General features: G+C 43.9%; 1 protein-coding gene across 12 annotated transcripts in view; it reads right to left on the reverse strand.

The window, feature by feature from the left end:
* Nucleotides 1-25,940, reverse strand: part of LOC115571173 (shisa family member 6) — a 66,923-nt gene extending 40,983 nt beyond the window's left edge. For 9 of the 12 annotated variants that reach the window (XM_030400316.1, XM_030400310.1, XM_030400315.1 and 6 more), the window contains exons 1-4: nucleotides 25,779-25,939; nucleotides 24,439-25,353; nucleotides 22,743-22,903; nucleotides 14,213-14,314 (exon numbers count right to left, since the gene is read on the reverse strand). In XM_030400316.1, the coding sequence (XP_030256176.1) occupies nucleotides 14,213-14,314; nucleotides 22,743-22,903; nucleotides 24,439-24,965 (790 nt within the window). In that variant the 5' untranslated portion in view covers nucleotides 24,966-25,353; nucleotides 25,779-25,939. Of the gene's footprint in view, nucleotides 1-14,212; nucleotides 14,315-22,742; nucleotides 22,904-24,438; nucleotides 25,354-25,778 lie in introns of all 12 variants that reach the window. The other 3 variants (XM_030400318.1, XM_030400317.1, XM_030400307.1) reach the window with 2 other exon arrangements.
* Nucleotides 25,941-26,360: the final 420 nt, after the last annotated feature.

Here is a 26,360-nt window from a genome sequence, read left to right on the forward strand (position 1 = left end):
TATGTGCCTGAGGGGAATTCTCCCTTGAGCTAGCTCTTCCTCTTTCTTCTGCTCCTCCTCAGGGATCTCTGGCCCCCTCCACCACCGCTCCTGTCATCCCAGGCATGCTAGCTGGGAGCCTTTTCTCCACTGCATCCTCCCCTGGCTTCTGTCACCAACCGCTGTCTGAGTGTCTCAGCTGAGTCCCCATCTCCCTGTGGCTCCAGCTAGCTCTGCAGTGCACTGTGCCAAATGTGAGGTAATTAAGACACAGAAAACTCCTCCACTCGGTTGGGAAGAGGATTGAAAAGCTCATATCTGTCAGAAGCGGCAGCGTCCTGCTAATTTTGCCTGATGTGAAAGCGCTTCAAGGGTGTGCCAATTACTATGTGCATATACTATAGGCAGTGGCATGTGACTCGCATGGCAGGAGAGCGCAGTCGTCTGGGAAAAAGAAAAGTTTGTTTGCATCTTGATGATATTCTTCTCAGCCACAAAGCGCTGAAGTACCAGCACACTCAACCCAGGCTAGATATTTACCATTTTATTCACCAGCACATAGCAGCTAGTCATTATGTTCAGCTTGCAATAATAATCATATAACAGCTGGTCATTACATTTACATTTTATTAGTTATTAGCTGTCAATTTGCCCAAATCTGATAAGATTACCGTTTCCATCTGACTACATAAAAAGACAAATTTAATTTCCATTTTAACACCAGATGTCATCCCTAACACAGAATTGATGGGGTGGGTCAGTCTGATTAACGTGCCTGCTAAACCCCTAAAACTACTGCTTAAGTAAAGGTGTCACATGATGGACAAAAAAGCATCTGCTACATTACAGAAACAATAAGGATTTTAATGATGTCTAAATTATGAAAACAAATAATCTAGCAGTGACCAAAATTTGAAAAGTCTGCACATTATACCTGGAAATAATAATGTAACTGACAAATGTTATGATTGATATTCACAGGGATTACACAGCTGAAGCAAGGTTCAGCAGTATGGACATATTGTCAGCTACTGAACAGAAATCAATGGCTATCATTCAGCCATTGATTTCGTTTAATTTCTGTTCAGTATGTTGATTAATGAGCAGGTGTTTGAAACTTGTTTGACTTGGGTAACCATCACAGTGATGGGTTCTGCTTCTTAGTATTTTCATATTGACAGTAAGGATTTGAATGGGAACCAATGACTGTTACAAACCATTGGATTTCATTCTATTGATTATGAAAACAAAGAATCAGGTACAAATGAATTTGAAACTCACGCACTTTAATGCCTGAGAATGATAATGTCGCTAACTACTTCAATGCTTGATGTTCACTGTGATTAAGGTTCAGCAGTATGGCCACTCTGTCATATTGAATGGAAATAAATGGCCACCCCTCAAGCAAGCCATTGGTTTCCATTCATTTCACATGGTCTCAACATGGACTATTTTCAGGCTATTGAAACATTGCCTCGCTTCTGTAACAATCTACAAATTCTGTAACAATGGACTCTGCAACAAAATCATCCATATTTTGTAAATATGTCAACCAGTGACAACTTATGTGTTTTCAGACTGGTTAGCTGGCACATGAAGGCTGATATGTATTACATAGGCAACAAGATGCAAAACCACTGGCTTGTTCCTTTAATGTCTACTCAGAACTTAAATGCTAATGCCAATAAGCAACACCTCAGCTAACAGTAATACAACAGTTACGTCATGCATAGACCTGTTCCGGTTGATTCATAATGAAGCAGTGTGAGTGACTCCCCCTCCTGTGTTTTCACACCCGTATCATATTCCCTCCATGACTCACTCAGAGGGGGGTTAACAGGCTGGCTCGATATATGTGAGAACATCCCCTTCCATCTGACACACTCCCTTCCCCAACCCCTAATGGACCCTAGGGAAACTTCATTATTTATCACTATTGAAGAGGCCTTTCAATTATAATACCTCAGCCCCCGTCTCTTACACCACAGTCTGGGTGTGGAGATTGAATACCTGTAGCTTCATTCTGCAATAAATCAATTCCCCCGCCATGTGAAAAGTTCAAAGAACCTGCACCGGTATCAATTTGCCGCTCTGGTCAGAGAGGGCCGGGACCACGGTGGTGACATGTGTGGTGGGGAAATAGAGTCATTGACAGCTCTGAGATGTACACATGCCTCCACTTTCTCTCTTCAACCAGCAGCTCATGGAGTAGCTTTATCAGCCCAACAGGGCTCCTCTCAGCACGTCAAGTCTCTCACGTCCTGTGTGATTTTTCAAATTTTAGCCTAACACCAGGCTTGACAAGGTGTTGATCCCGCATCCCTCAAGCTTACGTGCTGCGTGAGCAACAGTGTGAAATGAATGCCCGGGAAAACACCACCTGCTTTATGGAGAGGCGGGGAGACTCAGCTCGTTGTTGAATATATTGCAGAAATGATAAAAAGGTACATTTTAAAGGGTTGGCTGGCCCAGTTCAGCAAATTGGATTATTACTGTGCTAATTCACTGAGAGCAACAAGGAAAAGGTTCCTTATAATGGTCTATCATGTGTGAATGCAAAATTAGCAGATAGTTTAGGTGCTCAGTAAACAATCGCCCACTGTAAATTGATAATGATTACTGATTATCACAACAACAGAGGACATTTATCAGCCTCTACAATAGAAGCAAGCCTGAACAGGGTTCCCGGTCTGCTTGTATTGGCAGGGGGGTGTCAGTGTTTTTGCATGTAAATATTTGGATGTGTATTTTTTCACATTGTGGTGGCAAAAATCAGTTATATAAGCCACATTATGGGGACTTATTTTCCTGGAGACAAAAAGCTGGTTTCCACCCAGCACCCTGTTCAAGTCAAGCCCGTTCTGAAAGAGAGGCTGAAAGAGAGGCTGTGTAAGTCCCGAGAGTATAGGTTTGAGGGTTATGTACTGGTTATGATTTAAGCAAGCCTAACTCTAGTCAAATAAAGCATTTAATAATTGAATGCTTTCACTGAAGAGTAGGAATCAACATCAAAAACACCACCTCTGCCCCAACAGACTCACTACCGAGTTAACATTTGGCCAGAATCGATCAAAAAACAAGACGGAATGACGGAGCAAATTAACACCAAACTGGAAACACACGCTCCCCTTTGCCTTTTCAATTTTTCATCTGCTGGAAATAGATTTGGAGATGGATCTCAACCCAGAGTTGATACATTTTAATTTGATCCCTCCCATGCATCATTATTTGCACAATGCAACCAGCAGTCGTAGCTCGTGTGCTCTGAATAGCAAGTCTACATTCAAATTCTGTGCAGAATACAAAATTCTCCCCCCTCCTATACAACAAAAGGCAATCATTCCATTTGTTTTCCCACACAATGGCCTCTGGATAATAGTAATATGGGGGTGGGGGTGGATGGAGGAAAAAGCAACCAAGTTATCTGCCTTTCCCAGTCTTCGTCTCTGCCTCTTCGTTATGAATAATAGATTACAGATGAGACCGGGAGTTTGCCTTGCAGGGAGGTGGGTATGAAGCTGCTTGAGGTCAGCGCAGCAGAGCCGAGATCAGTCTTTTACCAGCCCTTTCTAAAACATTTGGAGAAGTATCCTCGTAACGGCCTTAGCAGGACTCTGTATAACAACTGTTTGAAGGACACGGTTGTTCAATATACAATGTCATGCTTTTCAAGATGGCAAACAGCTTGGGACAGCTATTTTCAGTGCCTCAGTTGCTAAATATTTGGTAACTCAGCCTGTGGAGGGCTCTGCTGTTGTGCGCTTAATACATTTTATCCCTCCTGTTCCAGGCTTAACCGCCCTTTCTGCTTGTCATGTTGGATTCTCAGCTGGTGAGAAGCGACGCTGGCTGATTAGAAGGTTCGAGGTATTCAGAGAAAACAAAAATCCAAACAACGGGCGCTTGTGTTCGAATTGTTAATAGATAAATGTCGTCAGGACTGAGAGGCATCTTTAAAAGGGGGGGGGGGGTTGAAAGAAAAAAAGGCTGTTTGATTCAAAAGCTTGACACATTCCTTTTAGCGGCGGATTAACAGCTCTCAGATCTGCGCCTGTGTCTCTAATGAGAGAGGGTGTTCACCGCTCACGTTCGGTCATAAGAAATCAATTTAAACAAAACACTGGATCCAATTCCCATTGCGGCTGCTGTGATGCAAAAGAAGAAGGGGAAAGAAAGCCCCAGTGTGCAGAAGCTTGAGATTCAAAGACTGGGACCAGACCCAGAACACAATTCAACTGCTCATGCCCACCTCCTTTCATCTGCTAACGTGTACGCGAGGGAGGCAAAGTGGTCCACAAGGATAGATATCTGGGGCAAAGTTCACAAGTTCATTTTATTTCAGAGCTGGCCAGGGCATTTTAAGTAATCTTATCAGTCTTGGATGGAACTGCAGAAGTGGGGGCTAAGGTAAGGAAGGGGTCAAAGAAGGTGGGGGATTTAAAAATTGCTAAATGTTCTTTTCATCAGGCAAGTGCTCCTAGGGGTTGGAGCGGTTGGAGGAGTTGGAGGACAGAAACCTTGATTTCCAGACTCTATTCTTTCTCCAGGACAATTGCCAGGATAAAATATTGGCAGTCAATTTTTCTGCGATCACATTTGTCCAGGTCAGAGGCTATGTACCATACTGACATTTATATTGTCTAATCATATTCAAATGTATTTCATACAGGGTTTCGACATTTGTTGGTATGAAACTACTGGATACTTTTTAGGAGACCTCCAGACAGTTTTGAGGGTTTTTGCGAAGCAAATAAATGATATTTTTGTTAAGAAGTCAGAACAGCTCAAGACATGTTTGTGGCGAACAAAACAGGTATTTTAAGCCAAAGCGTGATGTTTTCCTAACTGTAACCAGCTGTTTTTTGTGCCAAAACCAGTCACAGCATAAAACTGAGATTCAAAAACCTAAAGAAAGTCAAAGTTGCAACAGAAAGGAATGTAAAGTTTCGGCATATCAATGGTTTGCAGAAACATACATTGCCAACATCTATTCTAGAGATTTGACTGTCTAATCAGTCTTGGATGGACCTGCAGAATTAGTTTTAAAGACGGTGTTAATATCAATTGTAAAATGTTCTTTTCATCAGAGAACCTCTCACTGGTGAAGAGTAGGAGGACAAAAACTTTGATTCCAGACTTGAGATTTGTTCTCCAGATTAAAGGATAATGAATGCTCCCTTGACGAAAGGAGTTAATGCGACACTTCTTTAATTTGACTCTGAAGAAAAGTCTTGTCAAACAACTGAAGGAGGGTTTAATATATTATACAGTTTCATTAAACATATATACAACTCCTGAGTTTGCTGAATTAAACTTGAACAGCGGTATCAATCCACAGATGTGATGCTTCAGCACATGGCGGATTCCAGATTCATCAGGCGCACAGCCTCCACTCCACTTTATTTGTGTACAGGACCCCGTTGATCAAAGATGATGAATAACGAATCTAAAGGAGGGAAATTAGCATGAAAAAGTCCCTGCTTTCCAACTGATGCATAAAATATCTGCACTTACTTTAATGAGCGGCGATAAAAGTTGCCATGCTGTGCGGTGGGCAGCATCTTGATTGATGCTGCACATTAAGGCTACGCCGCCGTGCGCGAGCAAACATCACAGCAGCCTTGTCAGCCCATTGTCCCCGACTACCTGCCTGCAAGGACTCTCTATCTCTTCTCCTGCCATTTTACCTGCCAAACTCCTGCTCTCAAAATCCCTTCTCTTGTTTAGCCCGCTCGCTTTTTGCCACTCAGATATTCTGTCTGCGCTACATTCCTTGCATATTCCCTTCTCCCGTCGCTCTCTGAGATAAAAGCCGTCTTTCTCTTCCCTCCAGCCTACCTCGCTACCAGACAAATAGCTCCACTTGTTTCAAAGTGGCCACAACAGAAGGACAATGATAAGAGAGCTGTCTCCCAACTGTCATTTCCTCTGTCTGCCCCCGCATCTCACATCACTGTAATTGACTGCAGTGTATCTGGAAGTGCTATTGTTCCCCAGGATACCCAAGAGTCTTGTCAGGAATTGTAGGGTGGCTTGTCATTCACTGACCTCAACATATTTCAGTTCTGTTGGTATTTTGGAAAAAAACGCTACGAGGCGTTTGACGCATGTGATAATTTCTCAACACCCGGAGACAGTTGTTAATTCAGCCCTCGGTTAAAGGACACGGAGGATCGCGAGCGAGTCGTGCAAATGAGGCTGAAGAAAACCTGCCTGTCTTCATTTCTCATTCACTCAGCTCGGTTCCTGCCGCAGTTTAAAGTGAATGATAAAACAGGCATGTCACACTCTGTTACTCTACCCACCAACACCCTGTTAACCCCCAACTGAGCAGACTGCATGTTTGCCGGTAAAACATACGATCTCTTTCTGCTTTTACATACAGTAGCACAAATCCTCACCTCTGTCCTTAGCCTGGCAACTCCTGAATATTCAGTAGGAAGCTCCAGAGACAGGGCCAGGGATAGAGATATCCGGGCACCTCTCTGTATTGTGTGCAAAAGAAATCTGTCTTGATCTCTCTCTCCACTAATGAGTGCCACAGCCCCGGCCCCGCTCTCCAGGACCTTATTAACACTTTTTTTATTGGTTATTCCGCAGAGTGCTTAGCCAGCAGGTCAGCTGTGCCACCTCCCCTGAACCTGACCATCAATTTGTATGAGCGGGTGCACTTGTGCCCCGATAGGAGAGCGCTGTCAATCAAAATACAGCCACCGAGCGTAAAGAGAGCAGCCGAGCTGGATTTTCAGCCCCTGAAAGTGATTTGGGGGTACAGATTGGTCCCTGAAGTGGGACCTGGTTTCAGGGTGTTTAAAGAGGAAAGTTTTGTCTGCAAGGAAAGAAAGAAGCAGCCAGAGTGGAAGATTGAACGCGGAACTCTTCTTACAATCACAAGGAAAGCTAACAACAATATATTTAAGGATAATAAATGAATATATATTCTCATGGTAGACTTGTTTAATCACTAGTCTGTCTTTACAGGCCGGCTTTAGTAATCCTTCACTCGCAGGTTCGCCTACAAAAGATTCGTCATCCCTAGACTTCCCTTAGACTTCCTTCATCACTCTCTGACATTTTATGTCCCATTTACCTGGAAATGATGGCAACTAGTTGAAACACACTGTGATCTTGCATAAAATTATTCTGGGTTTGAACATCGAACACTGCTGAACAAATTATATAACAAAAGTCTAGTAGTAGACAATTTAATGTGGAAATGTGTACATGTTATAAGTTTTACACGTGTTTTCTGTAAAATAACCAATGTGATCCTCAGTGTAACATTTGGCAATTTCTCAGCACTGTGAGAGAAACAAATTTTGCCTGGAAAGAAAATGCGACACAGCACACTTCATGGATATTCATGATGACATAACATCTATTTTTCAGGTTTTAAAGCCTGAGGTGAGGACTCCTACAGTACATAAGGTTTTTCTCTCTACGGACTTGTGGGCAGTACATCACCGTAGTGGTCAAAAAGAAGGATCCGAGGCATTCTTCTGGCAAAAATGTTTTTAAAAAGCCTTTATTCAGATGACTATTTCATGCTGACATTCTTACAAACGCTGAAAATGTTGCACGTTAAAATAAAGCTGAGGAACGACCACTGTGGTGATTAAAAAGGCTTAAGGTTAGTACCAGTTTTGTACAGCTTTTGCTGGGAAACGTGTACAGGAGATCCTGTAGGACTTGCTACATGTTCCAAAGGTTATTATCTAATAAAGTGAACGTTTTAACAAGATTCAGTTTGAATATATGGCAAGATGATTTTTTACCTGCAAGTAACGAAACCCACATTTATTGGACTGTGCTGTTATCAGCTGCTCCAACAGTAAACTTAAAAAAAGAATAGGAGAGGAAGCTGAAGACTACAAGCATCTGTTACATGAAATCTGTTTCACTTTCATTTATCTCGACTAGATGTGTGTCAGAGTGTTGTTTTTGAAATGGTGTATTTCTTCTTCTAATGCAAGAATTGATTGGAAGCTTTCTTGTTGTATAACCACAAGCTAGCATGCCGCTGGGTTTAGAACATTACTCTTTCACATTCATACTGTCTAGGTTAGACAAAAGGTTTTTCTCAGAGATCCAGTTAGACACTTGTGTTTTTGATATTGACATTTCCATTTCACTTGCTTTTTTTGACAAGCATTTATCTGTGATGTGCTTTCGTGTGTAGTTTTGTACTGCACGTCTTTAATGATCCCTTTTGTGTAACTTTGTGTGTTGTTTTTTACTCCGGACTGTCTGTTATTGTGCTGATTCAAGGCTGACAAGGGACTACCTGTGTGAACTGACTTGAATCGAAAAAAAAAAATGAAATGAAATAAAATACAGTAAAATAAAATAACAGTAATATCAATGTCAGGAAATATTCACTAATCTTTCTCATTTCAATGATTTCTATGAAAAGACATCACGTCTTCTATTTCAAAACCTTCATTAGTTTCTTTGGTGGCTCTTTAGCTGATAGATGCTCCACTTCTTTCTCCTGTCTGCTTTTTGGTGCTGGGCAGGTAGTGTACAGTGAGTTCATCACTGTTTTTGACAGTGGTGAAGTCTCATTTCCACACAGTTTTGTTTTGTGTCCGTAATTACAGACGATCATCAAACGGTGTTGATTGTTCAATGCGAGGAAACACATTTATCTCCAGATGCTAGATGTGGACAATTTTATGAAATAATTTGTTAAAGGATATTAACCACTATGCATTCATTCTAAATATACTACTAAAAATGCCGACAAACTTTTCGCTTGAATGAAATGTGTAAATAGAACTATAAATATATATTCACACTATATAAAGATTGATTATTGCAGGGAGCACAATGTAGTGTTAGCTTACTGGCACTAGCCATTGCAGATGTCCTTTAAGACTTTACATATATTACATTTCTATTTTTGTTTTTTTATCAAATGTTTGCAACCATGGTTTTGTTTTTTTAAAAAAAAAAGCGTTTCAGGTGTGAATAATGCAGCTAAAAACAGCTCAACACACCACGCCACAAACAGCCTGGCAAAATGCACAACCCATCACTGAGTCATGAGGAGCTGACAGATTGGACATAAGGTTGAAGTGAAGGACTGTTCCACTGTTTGATTTGCTGGTGAAAGTGAGTTTTGCATCAGAGATCTCATTCCCCGCCTCTGGTTTAATGACGCGTTGGAGCTTTTCATGGCCACCGCGTGAATCAGTTCCTGTCTGGGCTTGTTTTTCCCTGTGTACCTTAAACAACACCAAAGGTTTTCACAGGCGGATGTTTTCATCTTCTGCCTCATCAGCCTGGAGTGTTGATTACACGGGCTGGAAAATGATGATACTGCCTGTGGGCTTGTTGTTCCACGGCATCTGATTCATTCGGAGGAACAGGAGATGACTGTTTCACAATCAGAGGGAAGTACTGAGATGCAGAGAGGGGGCTTTTTATACCCTGTCATCAAGTTCTTCACAAAAGGTAAACAAAAAGGACACATTAGAGGCAAACAGCTGTTAGTCTGCAACAGCAGAACCAAATGATTGGAGTCTTTTTTTCCTCAAGTCTTTTCCCTTGGTAGTCCCTTCGGTCTCTTAGCACTGCACTGTTGTACTGTACAACTTGCTACATAAGGAGCACGCCAATTAGGGGCTCTTGCACTCATTAATGTGCTGAAATTGCACAGTAAATAAAAGTTCTGTGATAACATCCCCCGCTAATTCTGCTGCCACGTCGCCATATCCACCATTCCAGACACATCATATTCATAAAAAGAAAAAAAAAACAATAATTGCCTGCCATGAAAACCAATTTGACTTCCTCCACAGGGCAGAATTAAAAGTTGGGCTTAGCAAGGTAATGAAGTATGGCACACGCTAAGTCAAGGATGGAGGCTTTGTCTGAAGTAATCACTTCTCCGGATGCTGTGGCTTGGCTGCGTTTCATATCAACAAGACTGACATATGGAAAAATAATTAAAATGGACGCATTCAACCAATAACAGCTGGCACGCTGCATTTTTAATACACTATCAAATTTGCATGCCGGATGTCAATCCTCTCTCCTGACTGAGGCAGAAAATTCCAATCAATCAAGGTGTTGGAGGTGTAATCTGGCTACATCAATGGCAGAATTCTCAATCCGAGCCGCCCGCCCGCCTGCCTGCCTGCCTGCCTGCCTGCCTGCGCGCTGAGCCTTTCTCTTCTTAAACACACTTCCAGCACAGAGAAATATGTGTGACAACGTGACAGTGATTTACAGTGCAGAGTTTTAGCCGGTGACAGTGAGTGAATAGAAAAGTACACCGCAGTTCTTCTGTGACAAGAGCAATTAATATAAGCCCGCGATTGGGCTTCTGCGTAGGCTAGGAGCGATGATGTGGTGTAGCGTTGCATCACCACTGCCAGCTAACAAGGGAAAGCAGAGTTGCTCCGGCTCCCTCTTATCTATCTTCTGAGATTATGTTTCCAGAGAACTTTTATACAATTACTGGCGACTCTGAAGCTTCAAACTGAGTTCTGCAGTTTTTACACCCAAGGCAGTGTAACAGTGCAGTCCCATCTGACAGCAGCACACTCTAACACACAACAGATCAGTGAGCATCCTCATTAGTTTGGCTCAGTTTGACAGAAGCCTCAACCTTGCTGCCTCCTAATTTTGGACAAGAGGACAACAGAATACACAGGAGCAAAAAGTCGGTGAGGCGGGGCATCGATCTGGACAGATGGCTGAGGGGACAGGAGCAAGGTACGCAGCTGTGCATGCTAAATAAAGTTTAGCATTACTAAGAGATTGTCACTCTGGGAAAACACTCGGCTGGAGTTAAACAACTTGGAGGAATTTTGAAAAACAGAAGTAGCAAACAAATGTGACCCTCTGGGCTTGAAGAGAGAGAAAAAATAGAGCTTGTACTCAAAACTCCCAGCTCTGCAGTCCGTATTCCTTGTGTTCATCACTGTGGAGACAAACCCGGGACTTTGAGCAAAGGGAGATCATGCAGGGAACAGATGGCCACCCACCTTCACACTACACCTGACTCCATACAGGGAGAACACAGAAGGCTTCGGTAGGAGTCATGAAACTGCAAAAAATGTAATGATCTCACACAGAAAGTCTGTATCTGCCGGCAGTTCGACTACGGGGATGAAAAAAGTGTCACACTGCTCCGGTCTGTAAGCTGGTGTGGACTAAAGAAGACACAGTGTGCATGTGAATGAAATGGAAAGAAGCTCACTCGCTCATTTTGTATGTGTCTTCGTCCCCTCCCTTCTCCATTTTGCAACAAGCTGATCATTCATTCAGCATGATACAGCAGAAGGAACCGCTGATTTAGAGGCAGCGCAGGTGCCGACTTCTCCTTAAGCAGACGCATTTTTCAAAGGCTCATGTGAAATTCATGTTTTAACGTGAGAAGAGGATCATTCTAGAGGTGATCGGTTGGTCATTCATCTCCTCATGTACCAGCTCACTGTGGTTGTTTTGCCTCACACTGCTAACTAAGCTTCATTAATCTTGATAAGAGATACATTGCTCGTCCTTCCTTCCTTTACAATAGAAGCTAATTTTGTCACTTTTCAAAATCTGTTTAGAATTAGTACACAGTGTGAAATCAGGACACAGATGAAAAGAAGTTTATGACCCTTCTTTAAAGGTTGCTGAAAGGCATTTTGGGAAATGTAGGACACCACTAACTGAAGCAGAATTACACTGAAGGGAAGGTCAGGACGCAAAAAAAGGTGCATTAGAACAAACAAACTCTTGGGCTGCAGTGTGAGAGGTTGGACTTTAGTTTTCCTCCCCAGCGCTCATGGCAGATCTCATTTAGAGTTCAGCACAGGGTTGTTTTGTACCCCGCCACACAGATGTGAAGCATCCAGCTGCTCTGACCTCACATCTCCTCCCCAAGGGCTGTGCTCCGACACACACACACACACACACACAGACACACACACAGACGCACACACATACACAGCTTGCCATATAATTAACAACCAAACACACTTTGTGCCTGTGTAATTAAGCAAAGTACGAGACGCCATACCAAAGCCAGAGGACTCCATCTTGACTCCTACACCTTGTTCAGTCAGTGTGGCGAAAAACAAACGTACTAAAAAACAACTGAGATGCCGCAAAGGAAACAACATCTGTTTCCAGGTTCAGGTGGAAACAGGATTTTTCCACTGGCCGCCCGCTGAATATATATTTGCATGCTTTTTTTTTTCAGCATTGTTACTCCGAGCCAGAGCAAACCAAGCTGTGCAAACCTCTTCAAAAATAATGTAGCTCGGTATGATTTAAATTCAACCGGACTGTTTACTTGCTGTTAACCTCAACATGACTCCTTTTCATCTCTGCGAGTTCACATCAGCCCACAGGTTCACCGCTCGGGACGCTGAAACACATCCACAGGTTTCTGATAAATTGGACGCTGGGTCAAGTAAAGGATCAAGTGATTTGCTGACTATTTGTGAATCATTAAACTGGGAAGAGAAGTGACAAAAAATGCAGAGTATACTGCAGGTACAAGCAGTTTTTTATCCTTCAGTCGGCCATGGCGAGAAGCAGTACATTATGTAGCTGAAGCCATTCTACTTTTGTGGATATGAAGAGTGCTTATAAAGAGACGATGAGAGAGCGGGGGAGGCTTGGTTAAACTGCTCGTTTCCCTCCACCACCCTGAAGTGATTGTACACTGGTGAAATGCTAAAGATAAAACCAAGCAGCAACAATACCAGAACCAAAACTTCAGGCCAGTGTTTCATTGATTTTAGGATTCATTGCACAGTAATACCTGCCTCTGGGCACAAGACAGTCAAACATCGATGTGGAAAAGAAGAGTGTTGTTAAAGAACTGAGGCATTTGAATGTGCTTCATATACTTCTTTTTGTGTTTTGTAAGAACATTTGAGCGTCAGCAGACCTTTCCAAGAGCTCCGTCTGTCCCGTTTCATTTGATTTGCAGCAGAGGAATCAAAGGCTGTCCGCTGCAAGGAAACACAGATTTGACTGCACAGATGCAGAATGCTAAGCCCTACCACATGCTGTTCCCCAGTACAGTATATAGCCAGAGATTCCGGAGTACTGCTGGAGAATCTATTTAAAAGAATCAGGATTCATAAAACCTAATCATTTTTTCCTTATTACTCATCTCTGGTGGAGACGCAGGGTTGCGGCTACAAAATATCAGCAGGGTATGTTTTTTTTTTTTCATGGCTGCCTATGATACCATTGTGAAATGGACCCCCTCTGGGGATGAAAACAAACGGCGCAAAAAGCAAGGAGAAAAACAGCTAATTTCATGTAAACAGAAATACGATGGTTGCTCATTAGAAATAAAAGTGGAGAGAAGCTTCTGGGCCCCTGCAGTTTTTTTGTGCGCTCGGAAACAAAGCCGCGCTACTAAAACAGATGAGTGTCTGTCGGTGGAAAAAAACCACACACGCCCGCCGAGCAGCACATAAATCTGAACTGGTATTTATTAAAGCAACGACAGGTCATCAGCTGCTGTAATTAGGATGATGAACAGGAACTCAGCGGGCTTTGAGAGCAAAGAGGAAGAGTGGGAAGACTTGCGCAGCAGTGGTACCAGATTACATTTAAATCATGTAGATTTTTACTAAAGCAGGCAGCCACAGTGAAACATTACAAGCGCTCTCGCTCCGGCACAAACACATTCAATTAAGCATTCGAAAGCTGTATCAGGTAAAGGAGCTTGCCTCGCAACCCCCGCGAGGTGACACACTCTCTCTCTCTCTCTCTCTCTCTCACACACACACACACACACACACACACACACAGGATCGGGTTTGTGGAGCCAAAATGGATGGGAATAAATCACAAGAGCTCGGCCAACATGGCTGCATACTAATCAGTGTATTACCCATGGGAAAACTCTGCCCCCAGACTAATGGGTGTATGTGTACGTGTGTGTTGTGGATGTGTGTGTGACTTGGGAGTCACCTTCTCCACCCCGGCGTCGCCCATCAGCAGCAGTAAGTGTGTGTTTGCTTGTATTTAATTGCAAAAAGCAGAGGCAGGAGTTCACGTGAATTGCTTGGAAGGGAAATTGAATCTGGAAACATTTCACCTCCGCCTGTGTCTCGTTGTTGATCACTGCTGTTGCAAGTGGAACGTTACGCATGCTGCTTTAGCATTCAGCAGGTATACGGCACAGCGCTGGTAGATTAGATAAGAGTTAATTCAATCTCCTGTGAGAGAAAAGAGAAGAAAAGACAAAAAGAAAGAAAAGGTACTTTACCTTTGGGATGGCCTCGACCCAACGTCACAAAGCCAGAGGAGATGAAGTTGTGTAGATCAGCGCCTCCGCTGCTCCGGACACTCTCCTTTCCATAGTGGAGGCCTATTTACCCACACACATATACACACACACAGGGCCACCACACAGGAACATGAAGAACCGTTCACATACACACATTTATGTGGAAACAAGCAGGAATGATGCACACACACACACACACACACACACAAAGACACAGACACATAGAGTTTTAGTATTCTGGTCAGTTCATCGTTAGCAACAACTCAGACAGTGGAGATAAAGATCAATCTAAAGCACCACTAGAAGATTCAACAGAAACATTTTGGCCAGACAAAATTATTACACATCATTACACTGTTCCAGAAATTATCTTGGAGACGCATCGTTGTGAACTGAACCCTGGCAATGACAACCACCAAAAATGAGTCAGGACTCAAAGTGGCGTGACATGAGAAAGTTGAGAAAGGTATGACTTTATTCAGGCGTCATCTGTCACGCTGGAGCGACAGCTCGGAGACTACCAGTTTATCGTTTCGATGAAATACAGCCACAGTTGTTTTCTATCTCAACTGCTCAGCTGCTCCCTAACTTCAAACAACATAGAGGAAAAGCTGAGAGTCGCGGTCAACAGCTTCCCAATTCTCTATCATAGAATTTTTACGGGCTGCCAAGACTTGAATAATAAAAAATATGCATGGAACACGTCTCGCTTGGGAGATGAATTACTGTGGGGTGTCAGCATCGTGACATCAGAGCGAGTCTTGAACAGGGAGTACAAGGCAAGACATCTCAGCCCTCAGTCTTACTTTCTTTAAAATTGTCTCACACAATTTGATCAACTTAATGGAAATGTCTTACTTTAGGACTGAAATCAACACTTTTTTTTCCATTATTGACTGATCTAGAGTTGATTTCTGAATTGATCTAGCAATTGCTTGGTCCCTAAAATATCAGTAAATAGTAAAAAATGTGCATTTTAATTTCTAAAAGTCCAATGTGACATCTTTAAATGTCTGAACACTGACATCAACATTACCCACAATTCAACTCAACAGTTAGCAGCATCTCATGGAGTGTCAAGCTGATATGAGGAGTGGGCTACAGAGGTCTGGTGAGCTCACTTCATTTTCTAACTAAATAGATTAAATAAACTGCCTCAAGTGACATCACTCGAGGCAGGTCTTCAACTTCACACAGCTCCCTCTGGAGACACTGACAGCTTTACACAACTCCCCAACACAATGTGTGAACACACTTTGATGTGTGAAACCGGTGGATATTTACCATATATCCCCTTTAAGTTGTTCAAAAAATGGTATATGTATAAATATACTATAAGATGTGTGCATTAATATGACAGACTTTTTTTTCTGATACTCCTAATATATTCTTTATTTTTTTACCTCATGAATTATAGAATCATTTTAGCTCATTAGTCCACTCAAAATGAATCGAATAAAACAGGAAAACATTTTTTAGTGTGGTTGACCTATGGAGGTATGCAACCAATGAGGTCACCAGGAGAGATTTTTAGATTTTAAAGGGGCAATCTATAAATGACATAAGGTCACTTTGAGATATTTGAAATATGTTCATTATATATATTCTACTATATATTTGTACTATTACTAAAAAAGGCAAAGCATCTGATCACAAGTCACTGAAAGAACTTTAAAATGGTCCATTCAGCTCATCTTGTGTAATCCAAGTCTTGCGAAGCTGAAGGATCAGAAATTGATTTGAAATGATGTTATTTACACCCTTTTTAAAGCTGAAATCTTCACTGTAGCTGCTGAGCTGAAAGCGCTGGTGTACAACCCGTCTGAGGAGGTGCATGAGCTTGACCGCGACGGTATAAATAAAGTCTTTTCAGATCAATTTGAGATCTCTTGATGCTTGAATTAAGCCGAGCATAAGACAAGCTGAATGAGGCCAATTTGTTTTGCTGTTGTTTTTCATTGCAATGCTGCAACGCTGTTTTGCTGTGAAGCTCCAGAAATGTTTTGTGGACTACAAAACCTCCATCCATCATTTCCATCTGCATGAATGTGACTAGACAATGACTGAATTTTCCTTTTTGGGTGAACTTTTCCTTTAAGAGGTCACAAGCCACGAAGATTGTGGAACACTGAGTTGATCACTTGAAGTGATCAAGTTCAGCAGGGCACCAGTTAAAAATAAGAACATAGTGTTTGGACTTTTCCATCATGTTCTCAGTGGCCCCAGTTGAGTCTTTTTCATGGCGTCAAATGGGGAACTTCCCCGCGGTGTCTTTCCCTCAGGCACAGATAGATGGGAAATGGTAGAAAGTGAAACCATACAAACAAGCATAGTGTGATGGTACTCAAAAAGAAGCAATATGATTCCAACCCCCACATACCAATGCACTTTGAACTCAATCACACCTCTCCCTGTGCTGCTTTCATGGCTGCAGATAGAGAATCTGCTGGGGTTATTTTCCCATTCCATCATAGCCGCAATTCACACACGTTATTGTCGTCTTCTGTTGTCACCTTTGTCATTGGTACGCCGCTCCACGACCCACTGCGACAACCCTTGAATCTGAAAGACCCTTCAAAAGCAATCCCCTCCTTTCCTCCTGCTCCCATTCCCAGCTCATTAAGGTGAGCTAGCATGAAGAGCCTGCAGGGGGAAGGCTACGCATTATGAATGTATCGTCCTTGATACAAAGAAAATCGTGACTTTCACCCCAACCATGTGCCACTGAAAAGAACGGGTGGCGGAGCTAACGGGTGCTGAGGATTCATATGGTAATGCCGTTTTAATCAGACTTCTTCACTGGACACCTACAACTCTGAATTACCTCTTAGAGTGGGAAAATGTGAATAACAAGCTACTCATATCATGAACCATGCTGGCTGTGGTGCTGTGTGGCGATCATCGGGGAGGTTATCTGAATCCAAGGTCGATTAAGCTTTAACACAAGCCAGGCAGGGGTAATTTACATGGTATACTGATTTTATGGCATTGTCAGATGCCGATCTGCTGGAGTGGACATGGAACTGTGTACATCATCTGGATAAAGTTATTCAGCTGGAGCTCAGCATCACGTATCTTCATATATTTATCTTCCTCTCGCACGGAGATACACTCTGAAGCCTCTTTAAAAAAGACTGCTCTTTAAATGCCATCTTGGCAAAGACATGCCCCTTTTCTTTTAACCCTGGGCCTACCCTCTCATGAAACTAATGGTGCGGTGCAGTAAGTCGGGATCCAAACTAGTTCGTAATTAACTGGTACGGGAAGGAGATGCTGATGGATCCATGCCTTCACACCTGAAACCCTCTCTTCCACGCACACACACACACACACACACAAACACACACACACACACACACACACACACACACGTACACTCAAGGGGCCAAAGGTCCAGCTGTATAATAAGGGGCAATAATGAGATCTAGGGCAGGAGACAATTAGGTGGGGTCTCTCAGATGCTGAGGTTTAACACAGGTGCACTCAAGAGGAAGCCTCTATTAAACATGTTGATGCAGTCAGCATAGAAATGTTGTTTTTAACACACGGGTGATGATTATCCGGCCAATGGGGAGCCAGAGAGGTCACAGTGGAGATGTTATAGCTGCACACTTTAAGTATTAATTGAAGAGGTTGCAGGTAGAGGAGGGAAGTGTTTGATCTGTGTGTGTGCATGCGTGCGTGGGTGTGTGTGTGTCCGTGTGTTTGTGTGTGTGTGTCTGTGTGTGGTGGTGAAGCAGGGAGGCTCACTGAATATGATTATAAAAGTACCTTTTGGCAAATAATTATAGTAATTAAATCATTGTTTTGTTATTTAGGCAAAAAAACTTTTTGTCTGGTTAACAGAGCATACACCACACACACAAACACACACACACGCAAACACACACACACAGACACACACACACACACAGCTGCGTACTTTAAAAATATCAGAAGGTCATGTCAAAGCTGCTAAATAGCTGGAAATGCTGTTCCGTCATCATGACCTCTATTTGTCCACAGTAGCTGACCTTTAAGCTCGGGTCCGTGCTCATCACAAACCAAATTAACTGACTGCTCAGGTCCTTCCAGTACTGTATAGGAGCTCAAACACATATATGGGGCTTGGCTCAACTCGGTTTGACTCGGCATGTCAGCCAAGCACAGCATGGACTTACTAATGATGTGCTTGTCTTAAGTAGTTTTCAGAGGAACGGCTGTAAATACCCTTCCTCACTGCTGGATTATTGGAGATAAGATATTTCTATAAATTCTTCACACAACAAGTCTCATGTCACTCATGTTATTTAAAAGATTTCGGTAGGAAACAGCAAAATCAGAGAATGGTGTGTTTTCACCAGCGAAATAACACAAATCCTGAAACAGCTGAAAGCAAACATGATGAAACAGTACAAATAAAGCAGATTTCTGAAAGTACAAACAGAGAAACTAAAGAGATCCAGGTAAAAGTCAAATGTACTGAGAGCTGAACACAGACGCTTTTAAAAACATCTTTCTCACTGCCGCCCACTTGGAAGCCAGGTGGGCGTGCTTTCGTCCTGCTCCAAAGAAAGTTCATCTTCAGCTTGGCCTGGCTCAACTCCGGTAAAACTGGGGATGCACACGTAAATCAGTGTGGCCAAAAGTTCCGGTGGAAAAGCCCCAGTAGGTACTGGCTAAAGACTTTCCAGCCTCTGCCTGAACATCCACTCCAACGTCGTCATTCTTCTCATTGTGCTTATTCTGAGTCTTCTGGTGCAGTGAACGCAGCCCCATAACTCATGATCCAATTTACCTATATACATTTTTTTCACATAGTGCTGTACGGGAGTAATTGTTTTTTTTCTTTGGTTTCTGTTGAGTAGACTGAGACAGAGGAAAGAGCTACTCTCTGCACTACCTGAAAACTATATTTCATCATTCTGCGCATTAACAAAATGTCAGAGAGGAAACCAAGCAACACTTTTCAAAAAACAGAAAGAGAGGCAAATCTTTGCCCGTGGTGTGCGGTAAATAAATCAACTTCATCTGAAGAGAGCTGTGGGCCAAACTGCATTACTCAGAGAGAGCGGTTATTGTTTACTTTAACCAAAGGCGAACTCCTGCAAAGGTATCCCCTCCCTTTCAAGGTCTGCTCCTTGTTGTGGCTGTGGGGCGCTCTGTGTTTACACCCCGACCTAAAAGAGGATCTGAGCCCAACAACAATGCAGAGTGGATGTGAATAAATATAGCAGCACTTCTGCTGGTATCATATTATGCTGTCTGTTCTGTTTTTGCTTTAGGCCCTGCTTTTTTTTTTTTTTTTTTTTAAAGGAATATATCATTCTAAAAATGCAGGGAAGTTCTGCACCAAGGGTACCGTGTCACCACACAAGGCCTGCAGTGTGAAAAAATAAATCAGCATGTATTTTTAGAATTGAGCCCAAACAAAACTCTGAGGATGAAAAAACACTTTGGTGAGGAAGTGATTACTTCTGAGAGCAACTGGCATCATTACATGTCGAGGATCAAAGAGAAACGGATGTTATTCCCTCTCTTGACATGAATTGATAGGATCCTCTCGGGCCCGTTAGCCACTCGCTTTATGAGGTCTCTCCACCTGATTTCTCAAAAGGCCTCTGGATGTGAAGTGCCTTTCTTAACAGCGACGGCTCCAGCAGAGGACCCTCCCCTTAAGAGACCTGCTTCCTCGTGCCAAATGCCCATTTAGGTGCACATGAATATGCATTTTCTATGAGAGCAAGTGTTTTCCCTTTACACAGCACCTTAGAGCCTGTTCGGGCATCGAGCGGAGCTCCCAATTTATATGCACACATTAACCACGCTTTCGCCCGGGCTGTCACTGCCTTTCATGTCCAACCCCATCAGGACTGCTGTGGTCCCTGATGGGGTGGGGGTGTTCGAGGGGGGGGGGGGGGTTGGGCTTGGCCGGGGAAGACTGAGCAGAGACGGCCTGAGTTGCAGTGATTGTGTGCAAGCAGGAACAATAGTTGCAGTCGGGCAGAGCGTCAGATAGGCTGATTAAAATGATGGCCAACCTTTACTGAGTAGAAATGCATGCAAGGTCATGCTGAAGGCAGCCCGCCACGTGCATCCATGCATCAGCAGTGTCCCCTGCATGGCCGGCTAGTGACTGTTAACTATAGACTGATACAGCGTCTGAGCAGCTGAGACACTAAGTGAATGAACGCAGACTGCGGTCGCAGCGAGCACTGAGCTACAGGAGAATGTTCTCGGTAAGGATTTGATGGATAGAGATGTGGCAGAAAGGGGGCAAGTTTACATGACATCTAAGAGTCTGTAAACCCAAATCAAGCTGGAAGTGTGCACAATCTATTATTTAGATACATAGATGCAAACATATTTTTGCCGTCCTGTCGCTCAAATCAACCAGAACAACTACATGTACTGTATCAGGTGCTGTTGCGCCTTCAGAACTTCTCAAATGCAGCTCCAGTTCTGTCATGCATCAGAGGCCTCCTCCAGTCACACTTCCAAGGCCAAGGTGAAGGTATCTGGAGCCTGATATACCAGAGTACCAGGAGTCTATCAAGTCATGTTTTAAATACTGTACTAGCCGGTAAAAGGAGCTTTGGAAAAAGGCTTCTGGTCCTGGAACATCACAAATAACGTCGGCCCAGGACCATCATTGAAACACGTGTTTAACGATGTGACACGGTTTATTTTAAGTCAAACCATGCTTTCCTAGACCTAACCAAACTGAAAACTGTGGGGGCAGAGAAAATAAGAAGCGAAATGAATAATTTTACGATGTATTCCAAACAGGATTCTCCTGAGTGGGAGCCCTTTATGCAACCCACACAACTACAGCGGCTTGCTCCAGATGTGGGTTTCGTCGCCATTTCCTCGCTTGAAATGATGTTCCTGGAGCAAAATCAATTATGATTTTCTAGGAGCAAGATACACTGTAACTAAAGTACATTTACTCAAGTACTGTGTTTAAAAAAATGTTTGGGGCACTTGTCCTTGAGTTCATTTTCTGTTACTTTGCACTTCTACTCCACTACATTCTGGAGGCAAATACTGTAGTCCACTAGATGTATTTGAAAAACTCTACTTATCACTTACTGTGCAGATTGCATGCTGCATCAAAACCAAAGCGGGGCATTTTCAAATTATTTGATGTCATAGGCAACTGGATTTTCAAAAAACATTGATTCTGATAATTAGAAAAATGTTAAATATCTGATCTGATAAACGGCCATGCGGCTCGTCAGTCAGCCCGTAGCACACAAGAGGACTGCCAAAGTTGGCCCACCTTAAGGTTTGATTTGGCCCGCCGGATGTTTCTATTGTAAAAAAAAATCAGTACAAAAACCTAATTTTGAATTATTTTTCATGATCTGAACAAGGTGGCAGAGCGGCGCTTTGAGCAGGAAGTCAGTCAGTCGGGGGAATTGGGGTTCTAGTACTGTGTAAGCCCTGTGAGGCAAAAAGAAAACAGAAAATGTCACCTGTTCTTTAGTTCCAAACACAAGACAGAAAACAATTTAGATCAGATTTAGCGTCACTAGAATTTATTTTTTCCTCACTTGCTTTCAGTGCTTCTGTAAAGCACTACTTTCATCTCAACAACACAGCAGAATAGGTGCTGTCTTCTTGCTCGTGGTCGATGATTAAGCTCCAATTTATGCCCTCCAGGAGAAAAAGTTTGAACATCCCTGGCATATCGTATATGCGTACATGTAAATATATGTAAAATTGTATCTTTAATAAGGACGCGTTTTAACATGATATTTTTACTATTACTCAAGTATGATTTTACGTACGTCACATGTCATCGTTTTGGTGCTTTAACAGCTGCAAGATCAACATCCAAAGAGCGAAAATATGTTTTTACTTCTCCGGCATGCTGAAGCTGCGCATCCTCCTTTCCCCCCCCATCTCAGCAACTCCTTTGAGTTCCTAATATCTTATTTTCTTCCACATGTCTTTGCCTCTCTCGATCTGATAACACCTGCTTCGCCCCAAACGCCCTGCCAGCGTTGAGCGGCTTCCCCTGGACTCCGGTATTCTTCCAGTTTTTTTGGCCATGTTAGCGATTTATGCCTCCTGTCTGTTCTCCGGATCGCGGGGTTAAATCACGCCGTGTGCTCGGTGTGTGATTCGCCCACTGAATGACTGAGAGGTCATCACTTCCAGCCTGTCAGAGACTGCAGGGCCGCGCCACCTTGCCAGCCTGTAATTATCTCCACTCGCAGGCCCCTGTTTTTCTCTGTCGCTCGCTCCCTCGCACTCTCTTGCTCAAATCGGATGATTACTGGATGTTAACATTGGAGATTACACTGCTGAAAGGGTGAGCACAGTGGGTGCTCTTTGGAAGGGAATGCAGAATTTTTGCACAGAAATGATGAATGTATCGCAATTGGTTTACATAGACACACTGAGTGATGAGTGCAAAGGGCTAAACTGCTGAACTGACTCTCAGCTATATTTGACCAACAGTCATGACATTGGATGCTTTTGAGGCTCTGAGTGTTGAAAAGAGAGAGAGGAGAACTCTTACCGTGGTTGGATTTGGAGGTGTGCACAGGCGTGTAGTGGTTCTTGGATGAGGTTCTGACTGGTGTGTTGTCTTTGGGTGAGCCGTTCATCGCTGCGAAATTCTCACAGTCGTATTGCGATATGGGGATGGGCCCCTGCTGCCTCAGAATGTCTGCAAGGGCCCTGCAAACCGGAGAAGCAAGGAGTGTTAATACTGCACCAGAAATGTGTTTCGCTTCTTGTGCAGATTTTCTCTTTCAGTGCAGCTGAACTGAGTTAGACACGAAGTGATAGCACGTCTGTTCTCTGCACGCCGAATGGCTGCTAATTGTTAAGACTGTGTTGTGCTATTATGAGTAATTCAGGCTGCTCTGTTTCTTCTACTTTCCTTTCTTTTTTTTTACACGTCTGGGAACATGACGAATGTTCATTTGCAAGAGAAACACCGTTGGATGTGTGAGTATCTCGTCTAATTGGGTTGAATTTGAATGTTTTTCAGACCGCACCAGGTGCATATGGAAGGATGGAGCCCTCAAGGGGGGAGAGTGGAAGAGAGGGAGAAGCAATCATGATGAAAGAAAGTTCAAAAAGTGTTTGTTTGCTTTTCCTGGCATCGCTTTTGAAAAGGGAAATCAAATTACTTTTGCGGCGCTGCAGCAGCTCAAAGCTTTAGCACGACAAATGTATCGCCGATGTAACCTTTGCTTTTAAATTAATACTTTACCCCCCCCCCCCCCCCCCCCCTCCGTCTCTTCCTGTTACTTATTGAATGTGCAGTAGTGCATGCATGTCACCCGACCTTGATACAGCCCTAACGTTAACACTATCCATTATTCACAGTCTTAAGATTGCTCAAGTGTTGAATAATGCATCCAATAAAAAAAGCTATTCAATCTTGAGGAAATAATGTGTGTCAGCATTTGTTCACTGATGTGGCTACAGCCTACGACATGTGGTCCACTCATGTATGATAACTCTCATATGGCGGAGCCCCAGGAGGAGGCAGGAGGCAGGAGCCAGGAGCCAGAGGAGGAGGTGATGTGCAGAGGGTGGAGCTGGGTGGGGGGGGATAAGACTGTAGGTCATGAAGGATGATGTTTGACAGCCTTGACACCGTGGCCTCCTGAGTCAAATATCTGAGCTACAGTTCGATTCAAACATGAGCGACGCCATTTTTTGCATCCCGGCGTGAGGGCAGAAAGAAAGATTCTCTGATTCTGTGTTGGCCATCAGTCCTTCTCACTCCCACACGTAACAGATGCACACACACTCTCTTCCTGAACACACTACCGCAATCACTGGTGATAGCTCTCGTTCAACTCCTCCGTAATTATTTTGGGCTTGCACGGTTTTAACATCTGCTGTGAATCTGATAGAACCTGATCTGAAAAGCGCTCATCAGTGTGGCTTCAGATAACAATCTGTTAATTAAGTGAAACACATCAGCAGCATCACTTCTGGTTCATTATGTCTGATATCAGGGAGACACGCTCTGACCTCAGCTAAAGATAGAATTATTGTAATGTGTCGTCTGGTGCATTGACGTCTGCTGCATTTGTCATGACTGTAGGCCTGTTTCTGACGTGAGTCTTGACCTGTGAACCCTCTCTGTCTGTCCATTCTATATACAGCACATGTAGGTAAAGGCAGCATTGAGCAGAGGACATGTGTGTGCTGCACACACACTTCATGGGATTTCAAACTCTCTCCACACTCACCTGTGTATATTCATTTCCTGAGGCGGCTCTGTAGCTTTGTCGTACGCAACTTTGGCCGACACTCCCAACACTATGATGAAGGCTATGATCCCACAGGTGATATAGACCGCCGTGTTGGTCTGATCCATGCTCGGATCGTACGTTTCGCCGGTCGGGATGGGCGACGGGGGGAGTGTCACCAGCCACACCGGCGATATGTAGTTCGTGCAGGCTTTCTGATCCAGCCGGTCTTTCTTGTACTCGCAGCAGAAGCGCAGGTAGCACGTCCCGCAGCAGTACCGGTAGTCCGTGTTGTTGCACTCGAACAGTTTGTCATACTGTCCGCTCACGTCGTAGTAGCCCAGGCAGGTGTCGTGGTTGCTGGCGGGCGCCGGCTGCGGGGTCTTCGGCGGGACGACCGTGGGCACCGCGGTGGCTTTGGGAGGCTTCCTGGCCGGCTGTTTGGGCTTCTTCCCGCCTGTAGCTGCGCCCAGCACGCTCAGCGGGTCCAGGTATATGAGCAGCAACAAAAGGTGCCTTGTCCCCATGGTAGTGAGAGAAACTCTTCAAGTCTTGTCTGACGGCTCTTTAACTCTGGGTACACATGCAGGGCTTCAGTCTTGTTGAAGTTTCATCACCGAGTCTTCCACTACTCGCTCAGTCTCCCGCGCCGCCGTCATACTGAATACAACTCGGTGTAGACTGTCATCAAGGGCATTTCACTTCTATTACTATGCAATGGACGAGCTGAAGCCCATTGCGAGCCGTCGGGGATCAGCGGCGGGAGAGCACCATATCCTGACCGGAGGGCTGCTGAGTGCGAGGGCTCCGCGCGCTCTCTCCCTCGGCTGAGCGGCGTGTGAGAGCCGCGCTGTGTCGCTGTCCAAGGTGCTGATGCCCGGAGCCCCAGTCAGCTCCGCTCAACTTTAAGTTAGGCTGGAGAAAAACACAGAAGGCGAACAGGGCTCATTAGAAATTATCCTCACGTCAGCGTCAGCGTCATTGATTAATTAATTAATTAGCAAGCTCCTACACGTCCGAATAACTTGACTTGAGATTTCAGTCACGAGAAGCGACCGTGTTCGAGGTCGTCCTCGCAGTTTGCACGACGCGTTCAACTTGGCGAAGCGACACCCACACAGCAGCAGTGTCTGACACATGAACGCGTGCTGGCTTAACGTGAAACATTACACACACTCCAAGCGCCGCTAGAAGCCCCTGAAATGTGATTACAAGACGATTTCTGATCATGTCTCAACCAAAATTCAAATCTAACTTAAACATGTTTTATTTTATTCTTTTTTTTTCTTTTTTTTTCATATATTCAAAGGGTGGGAGAGTGCAAAGAAAAGGCAGCCTACCTCAGTTAGGATACCCGCTGGGGAGTTGCTCTCTGTCTGGGTCTCCGAAAGTGAGGAGAATATCAGAGCTCTGAACCTCTCTCTCTTTCTCTCTCTCTCTCAGTGTGTCTCCCTCTCTCTCTTCTTCCCTCCTCCTTCTCGGCTCTCTCCCTCCCTCCCGTCTCTTACATCACTTCAGTGCTGGCGTCAGAACTCAGCCAAGTATCGGTAAATTGCAGCCCCCTCCTCCTCCTCCTCCTCCTCCTTGCCTCCTCCGAGCAAGCCTGGTTATAGGCATTAACACTTGGAAATTAAATGGCTGCACAGACCTCTGTCCGCAGAAACATGGGCTGCTGGCTGTCTCCTGCAGCCCATCTCCTCTCTGCACGTCTCGTGTTTCCTTGCATTCACAATCCCCCGACCTTTTGTGCGGCCGCCTGTTATCATGTCGCAGCTACATGCCTGTAAACAAGCATCGTTCTCGGGGTGAAAACAGTAATTGGCTGTGCTTGCTCAGTTAATGCAACATATTTCAGATAAAGTCGTTCATGTTGGTCTGCAGCCAAGACATGGTACCTGGGGGATTATGGAGAACTGATAGGG

Source organism: Sparus aurata, chromosome 20, assembly GCF_900880675.1.
Source record: "Sparus aurata chromosome 20, fSpaAur1.1, whole genome shotgun sequence".
Lineage (NCBI taxonomy): Eukaryota > Metazoa > Chordata > Actinopteri > Spariformes > Sparidae > Sparus > Sparus aurata.